This window comes from Condylura cristata, unplaced genomic scaffold (genome assembly GCF_000260355.1).
Source record: "Condylura cristata isolate star-nosed mole 26May11 unplaced genomic scaffold, ConCri1.0 scaffold00012, whole genome shotgun sequence".
NCBI classification, from domain to species: domain Eukaryota; kingdom Metazoa; phylum Chordata; class Mammalia; order Eulipotyphla; family Talpidae; genus Condylura; species Condylura cristata.
In genome coordinates, this window is record NW_004567113.1 from 16,172,108 (window position 1) to 16,181,268 (window position 9,161).

General features: G+C 34.8%; 1 protein-coding gene across 1 annotated transcript in view; it reads right to left on the reverse strand.

Annotated features, from left to right (window-relative positions):
- BMP2K (BMP2 inducible kinase) overlaps positions 1–9,161 on the reverse strand; it is a 110,945-nt gene that overhangs the window by 59,459 nt on the left and 42,325 nt on the right. The window contains exons 2-3 of the mRNA XM_004681190.2: positions 8,099–8,217; positions 1,123–1,228 (exon numbers count right to left, since the gene is read on the reverse strand). Coding sequence (XP_004681247.1) covers positions 1,123–1,228; positions 8,099–8,217 — 225 coding nt within the window. The remainder of the gene's footprint in view (positions 1–1,122; positions 1,229–8,098; positions 8,218–9,161) is intronic.

Sequence of the window (9,161 nt, forward strand, 5' to 3'; positions counted from 1 at the left end):
GGTGAATCCTCTCACCCTCCGCATCTCTGGCCTGTATCCCAGTTCTGTATGAATAAATAAATAAATCTTTAAAAAAATAATAATAAAATAAAATAAGGTCCCTAAAATTGAAGCTTATTTGACTCAGTCCCTTTTAAAATGTCCTCTGGATGACAATTAGTTAAACTCATCCAGAGTTTTGAGTATACCTAATTCAAGTACTTTTAAGATCTATAATTAAACTTTAACCCAGCTAAGTATTATACCATAAACACTAGAATAGAACGTAGGGAGGAAAAGCACCTTTTCACTAAAGAAAATACAATGCTTTATAGCACAGATGAGATTGAAATGAGGGAAACCACCAATTCCCCTTCATATTATGGATGGAAGTTAAGTTACAAATGCATTAGAACAGATAGTATAATAGTGATTCACTTCACTTTCTTCTGACTTCCCTCTTTACAGATTACATATGAGATCATATTTTGGTCATCAGCACAACCATTCCCCTCATTCTTCCTCTTCCAATCTTCAGGAAATTCTGAGTTCCTAGTATCATAACTAACAAATATTTCTAACTCTTAAGAGAATCTAAATATAAAAAAGGGCTCTTCAGAAGTCAAATATACAGAAATAACACAAAATTTTTTTTTACAAAAAGAAGTTCCTAGGAAATAAATTAATTACTCCACATACATATTAAAATAAAAAATTTCTCAACGTTTTGTTAAAATTATCAGTATTGAGACATACAATATAAGTCAATACTTCTTTGAAAAGGCCACACCAGCACACTTTTATGAAAATAATTGACATTAAATGATGACATTGTAAAGCTATAAGAAAATATTTTACAACACTAATACTGACATCACGCTCTTTTTGGTTGGATTATAAAGAACATGAAAAATACAACTTCTTGTTACTTGCAGAGTTGCTGTCTTAAATAGTTTTTTCAAATTCTCCATTTTTATGTTCATATCATCACTGTAACAAATATTACTAGGTTTTTTAAGTGTTTGTAGTTAAAGATAATACAGCAAATAGTGTCTAAAATAAGATGACAACTTGCCAGAGAGAACCAAGAAACCCATTTAAAAAAGCAATTTTTAATATAATGCAAAGGTAGAATATACCTACCTCGACAATATTCCATTAAGATAAGTACTTCCCATACATTGTCACTGATCGAATTAACAGCACAATCCAAATAGCTCACAATATTTTTGTGACCAGAAAGTTCTTTCTGCAAGAAAAAAAATTTAACTAGAAAATACACATTTTAAAGCTCTCTCATTAGCCATGAAGCTTTGATTACTGCAGTTCAATTTCAAAAAAGTAAAAATAAGCATGAGATTAAAATCTGACATTTTTCAAAAAGGTTTCTACAATGTCAGTGGAAAGTATGCAACTGTCATTTTCAAACCAGAAAATATTCAGTGAATATTTTTTTTTTTTAAGATTTTATTTTATTTGTGCATACAGAACTGTGATACAGGCCAGAGATGTGGAGGGTGAGAGAATTCACCAGAGACAGAGTGGCGTGCAGAACAGGCAGATCAACGAAATACACTGCTGAGGGGAGCAGCGGGCGGGTCAGGAGAGGTCTGCCACGCCATGTGGTCACCTCCGGGGCAGGCGGGAATCGGAACTCATGCGGAAGCGGCCTCAGACTCTCAGTGCTGTGCTTTAACCCGCTGCGCCACCAGGGAGGGCCTCAGTGAATATTTTTTAATAAAATCAGGAAGAAAGTAAGTTCATTGATACATAAGTCTGTCTCCAAGAGTGATTGTAAAAGAAAATCTTTTGGAAAACCTGCACTCCTATGTCTACTACAATGCTGTTTACAACAGCTATGATATGGAAACAACCTAAATGTCCCAAAACAGATGAACAGATCAAGAAGATGTGGTATATGAGCATAATGCAATACTACTCAGCAAAAAGATAAACCCCGGTCATTTATGGAAACATGATTTGAACTGGAAGGAACGAGGCTAAGCAAAGTAAGTCAGAAGGTAAAAATGCGTTTCACATACATGTGGAATACAGAAAAAGAAAAGAGAAAGTTTATAAGCTGACCACAGACCTGAGGCATAGAGCAAAAAAGGGGAAAGGAAAGGAAAAAACACAAGCCACTATAGAGCGATCACAAATGCTAAGGTTGTGTAAGAACTACAGGGACGACACCTAAGGGGAGAAATCAAACACTGTCTAAAAATTAACAAACATATAAGAAAATAAATAGATTTAATTTAAAGGTAAAAACAAATAAAAGCTGGTCCTTTGGGACACAAGAATAAAATATTGGACCTTTTGTATTTACTTTCATTTAAAAAATATAAACTAACAATACTCTCATTTGTTTCTCCAGCAACTTAATACATTTATTTATATCTAGTTAGGTGGATTTATGACTGTATGGAACAACCAGGTTACTAAAAAGAAGTTCTCAAAGAAGCTAAAAAGTAAAGGTAATTCTAAACAGCAAAATTAACACTTTGCTCCTAGTACATGAGTCATCAGCATAAAATGACATTAAAAATAATAATGGTCTAATTAAGTCTACAGAAATTAAAGAACGATTATTAAGAATACTACATAAAACAAATTTACTAGTAAACTTAATGTAATATAAACACATGTTGATTTACAAGGATGCATACCTGAAACAGTATTATAATGCACTGTCACTTCAATAAAAAAAAAAGGTGTACTTTAATTTTTGAAAATACACACCTACCAGTATTAATAAACCCTGCTTTAGCTGTGAACTATAATTTGATATATGGCTAATGATGACTAACAGGTAAATAATTTATAAATATTCATAATAGGAGATGGGTCACCTCACCAAAAAAAAAAAAAAAAGATGGAAGACCACTGCTCTAATGACCTAGTCATCCCCAAAATTTCTTTCTCTAAAGCAATGAATATGAGTGTTCCTCAAACAAAAATTTTAAATAATGTATACTAGCACTTTATAAACAGTAGATGAGAACAAAGAGTAAGACAACAAAGAAAAAGGAAGAACTGAGGAGGAGAGAGAGAGAAGAGGCAAGGGGGCAAAGTCAAATGAGAAGCCAACCAGAGCACTAAGAATAATCAGTCATAGAAAAAGGACAAAATTGTGTAATTTACTATAACTGTTGATCTGTAACAGGTACAGTTTTCATGGACTCCGTTCCCACTCCAGATACTGGAACTACTGATCCCATCAATACCAAGGAGAAGCACGCTGGGACGTGAGGGCGGTGCTGAGCACCCAGGTTGGGATAAAAACGGATTATGTGGGCTCTGAGAGTCTCCTGGCCTGGTGGTTCACGGCTGATCCTTTGGCTCTCCATTGGTTTTAAGCATGCCGGTGGAGTCCAAGTCAGCAGAACTGGTAGGACATTCTAGTTTAACTTGTATTTCTCTCCCTCTTTCCCTAGGTTGTCCCTTTACCTTTCTCCTTGTAAATAAATCCATTATTGAACCTTTTTGTGTGTGTCCATAATACAAATGAATCTTAAGAGCATGGTTGAGGACCCACAGACAGGCAACCCAATTCACATTGGGGTGCCCTGTAACAGATTTATGTAACAGAATAATGAAATTTTCTGTAATTATCTACTGTCTGTTAGAAGTATTTTTTGGGCCCTCCCTGGTGGCGCAGCGGGATAAAGCATAGCACTAAGAAGCAAAAGCCACTCCGGGGCTGAGTTTGAGGATCAAGGAAACAAAGGGTAACCTATTGGGATACCAATGAGATCACCAGTGGAATTTTAGTAAAAACATTATAAGCACAAAGAGGCTGTATAAAAATATCTAATGAAATATTTTAAGTTTATATTTTAATTAAATATAAACAGTGTTCTACTCCAGAATTCTTTACACTGACATGTTAACATTCAAAAGAGAAGAAAAGTAAGCAGCTTCACTGAAAAGCAAAAGTTAAAAGAATTTATCACTACCAAGCCACACTCACAGGGGTTATTATAAAGCAATATAAGAATATAAGAATTCAGACAATAGAGACACCTAAATCATTTAACATAGAAGAGGAAAGTAACAATATGGCCCATCAGAATGAGTCACATAATGAGCCATTATGTATGAACCACAGCAGAAACCTTAAATAAAAAATAATGAAAGTGACACATAAGACAATGAAAATAGAGTAAAAACAAAACATAAAAGACCTCAAAAAAAAAAAGACAAGTCAAACAACAACAACAAAAGAACACTTATGTCTTAATGATCACCTTTCATGTAAGTAAGAAAAAAGTCCCAAATTCACCAATCAAAAAATGTACAGTGGATTTCAATTAAAAGACCAGCTCAGCTGTCTGCTGTCTTTAAGCAGACCCATCTTTACCAACAAAGACAAGCATACAATGACTGAAGTTATGCAAACAAATGATAATCACCACCACCCCACCCCCAAAAATCAGAACAGCTACACTATAATACCATCAGATACAACAGACTTCCAATTAAAATAAGCAATCAAAAGTAGAGATTGTCGGGGACAGTCCTGATCATGGGTTGTTGGGGGGCAGAACAGGCAGGATCTTAAGGTGGGAGCGGCATTGGAGAGAGGAGATTCCTAAAAGGGGGGAAAAGAGGAGCGGGCGCAGGAAAAACATGGGAATAGGAGTTGGGTACTAGTCTTCCTGTACTGCTGTCAGCAGAAGTTTATTTTATGCATTTCAAGAGCAAGCAATTAGCATATAAATTGGGCTGAGATCACAATCATCTTTTCTGAGAGCAGTTTGGAGTCTACTGACCTTCAGCTAAGCTTATAACATTATTCTTAAAATCGACCTATTAAAATTAAGATAGGTACGTAAGTTCATAAAATTTAAACCTAACATTATTAGATTTATCATAGTGATGAATGGCTAAAATAAAGTCCCTTTAAACCTTAAGTGCCACTCTATGACCTTCATTCTCCTTGAGACATCTTAGAGGGTAAAGTCGAGGTGTAGGGTGGAGGCTGGGTGGCGATATGAAGAAGGATGGAAGGATAAAGTAAGGTGGTGGGCTAGGGTGGAGTAATTCCCTTGTAACATTCCTTAAAAACTGAACAGAAGATTTAGGTGTAGTTCCTTATTTGAAGACTAAACAACAGAAAATTTAAGTAGTTCTTTAGAAACGGAATAGAAGGCTTCTGTGAGATAGTAGATGAGATATGGGTTCTCATCTGGGCAGCAAAAGAATTCTGATTTTTTTTTTTTTTTTTTTTAAAGATTTACAGGCCAGAGGCTCAGGGACGGTGAGAGGCTTCACCAGAGAGCAGAGTTGGGAGCAGAACAGGCAGATCGATGAAATACACTGCTGAGGGGAGCAGCGGGCGGGTCAGGAGAGGTCTGCCACGCCATGTGGTCACCTCCGGGGCAGGCGGGAATCGAACTCATGCAAAAGTGGCTTTAGCTTCTCAGTGCTGTGCTTTAACCCGTCGAGCCACCAGGGAGGGCCAAATTCTGATTTATTTTAACTTGCTTGAATACAGCCTTGTCTTACAATACTGATTCTGCTATAACTGTTTTTATTAATCAGCCAGTTGTAATAGTTTTGATTTCAAAAGAACTTTCCCATCCTGGGGATGCGCTTGCTCACCTGAGCCAGGCAACCACCTTATGAGGCTAAGGCAGACCAGTAGAAAACTGATGGTTGCTTGGAGTATTTTGATGATTATACAAAAAAAGGGCAGTCATAACAGGAACTAGCGTGGAAATTAGGATTTTTTTCAGAGCATTTCCCCTCCATTCATACTGTGTCTGATGACAGAATTTGCATAGCTTGTGTCAAGAGAGGGACACTATCTTATAATTAAACGTATAATTATAACAAGAAATAACACTTAAAAATACGTGCATCAAAGGATGCCCATGAAAGATACATAAGACAATAACAAAATTACAAAAAGAGAGTGACAGTAACATAGTAACACCATAAGATTTTACGAACCCACCTAAAACAAGGGACAGCTCAAAAAGACATAAGACAAATAAGTAAAAAACAGCCTAAACGAGGAGTTGATCAACTTAATGTAATAGACATCTACAGAATATTCCACCCAAAAACTACTGCATAAACACATTTAAATATATAGGGAACATTTTTGAGAATAAACTAATCAATAAAACTATACAGATCAAAACTATATAAAAACTATATATATCTCTTACTATAATGCAAAAAAAAACTAGAAATACTAGTTATATATATATATATAGTAATATATCTCTTACTATAATGCAAAAAAAAACTAGAAATAGACTAGCTTTTAATGCTATAGGATAAAGGAAGAAATTGAAACAAAAAAAAATACAAATGGTACAAACTACCAGAATTTACAGTATCTAGCAAAAGAAAAGGAGATAACTACAACACAGTCCTACAGTAAGAAGCAAGAAAAGTCTCAAATAAGCAACTTAATACTACACATAAAACAAATTTTAAAAAGGAGCAACAAACCAGAACTAGCTAGCAGAACACTGAAAATGGGGGCAGAAAAACTAACACAGAAATAAAAGGCTATATTAACAGAAATTAAGAGTTGGCTATAAAAAAGGTAAAAAAGCCTCTATCTCAGTTAAAAAAGAAGACAGGAATATTAATAAACAGAGTCACAAATGAAAAGGGGAAAATTACCACAGGTAAAGTAGAATTACAAAGAATTATAAAAGATTACTTTGTAAAACTATGTAAAAGCAACCTGTAGAAAATAAGAAGTACCACTTTACCTGATTTCAAACTTTACCATAAAGCAACAATCGACACAAAAATACATAAATTAACAGAAGACCTGAAAGCCCAGAAATAAATATACATATATGTCAGTACATAGTCTATTATAAAGCAGTTATGATTTTAACAGAGAAAGAACAGTCACTTTAAAATAGTGGAAAACTGGAAAACCACATATAATAAAAAAGGGTGAAATTGAATCACTTTACCTCCATACACAAAAATAAACTCCAAATGGATTAAAGACACACATATGTCTTGCAACAAATATCCATCAACAGATATGCACAGATGACTGGTTAGCGAAGATGTGGTATATCCACATTATGGTATACTATTCAGTCTTAAGATAAGATGAAATGAATCCATTTTCAACAAAATGGAGGGACTCTGAGAGAATTATATGTAGTAAAGTAAGTTGGGATGATAAAAATACTTAACATTTCCACAGCAGACAATTCAATAACAAAATACTTTCAAAAAAACAGTGGACATCAATAGTATTGTGAGAGCTCTGAAGTTAAGAGGGAAATGAAGTAGGGAGAGGAAAAAAATAACTGATTATGTCTGAGGGTAAATATAAATAAAAATGAAAATCAAAACTAATTGTTGTTTGTAAACACATGTACTGATTGTATAATATGTATGAGAGGCCCTCCCTGGTGGCAAGACCAGATAAAGTGCAGCATTGCAAGTAAGTTGCAGCCTCTTGGGTGTGAGTTCCATCCCTGCGCAGGTGACCCACATGGTGCGGCAGACTGACAGACCTCACCTGACCTGACCTGCCCGCTGCTCTCCTCACCAGTGTACTTCCTCGATCTGCCTGATCTGCCTACTCTATCTCTCTGGTGGGTCCTCCCACTGCCCTTGCACCTCTGGCCTGCACTCCTGTTCTTGTATGTATAAATAATTATTTTTTTTAAAGTCCTTAAGAATGGTAAATACCAAATTCTGCTCAGGGGTTTCTTTTTGGATGGAAACTACATATAGGAATATATCCACCTGTATATACTGAATATACAGGTGGATTCAACTGTATCTAGAAAACTTTGAGATTTTTAAACTGGGTAATGGATAAACTGGCATTCATCATGTTAATTCTCTAAATTTTTCTACTCAAAATGTACCATAATAAAAATGTATTTTAACAAAGAAAAAAGTAACAAGAGTAGCTTCCCCACTAAAACTACAGTAAAGAAGGGAAAAGAGAGATTCTTGCTATATTTAACTCTATCTACAGCTATAAGAAATGCACAGATTTTCTTCCAAGTTAAATTTAATGATCTTCAAAAATTTCCCAGTAAAAAAAGCTGGTGAATATTATTGTGCAAAATCAAAAGAAAATGCCCAAAAAAGTTAGAGAAATTACTTCACTTACCATAATTGTAATTTCCCTTTTACAAATGTTGAGGTCTGGCATGTTATTGACATACATTCGCTTTAATGCATGGCGGACTCCACCATGAGTACGCACCAGGAAAACCGTGGAAAATCCACCTAGAAGAAAAAGTACCAATTAATTTAAATGAATCAGAAACTACTACCACAATCATGTAATATCACTGAGGAGCTTAATCTCAAAGGAAAATGAAATGACTGCAACTAAGCCAAAAATAAGAATAGTAAGCAACGAATCTATAAGATTAAAAGTCAAAACACGGGCTTACTAATGCCAACCATGAAGTAGCACACATAGGATAACATGTTTCTTAAATGAATATGATTATTTTTTAAAGGTTAAAACTGTAATTTTCATTTTGCATGGGAATACTTACTATCTAATATGTGGAAAATGTCAAAGCATATTATTATCATTTGACATACACTAGTGATTGCCTACTCACCAGCTTCCCCTCTTCTGTGTTAACAAATTTCCCTTTTACAAATGTTGTTATTCAATAGGAGACATCCATGGGTAAGTAAATGTTTCTCCACTTCCAGAGAAAGAACCAAGTTTGATGATAAATCTAACAACAACCCTCATTATCTGATTTTGAATTGGACATATAACCAATTTTCACTAAAGAAGTATCAGGGGAAATCTACTAAAGTTTGCAGAGAAAGATTTTCCATCCAGAAAGAGAGAGACTTGTGAAGAAAGCTTTGCTCTTCATTTCTGCCCTTTAGATTGTGTTGGGTAAGAATATGTTTAGACAGGTGGCAACTATGAGTGGCAATAATGGAGAAAATAATCAAAAAAAAAAAAAATGACCCAGGACACTCACATAGTTACGCTACTGACATAAACAAATCTGGAACAATTTCATTCCAGATCTTAGATAAGATGATAAATGTCCTCATTATTTACAGCAGTTTTTTAGACTGTCTCTTACCTGTACCTAAAATAACTACCTGAAATACACTGCTAGGTATTCTTTTTTTTTTTTTTTAAGATTTATTTATTTGTTCATACAGAACTGGGGTACAGGCCAGAGGCTCAG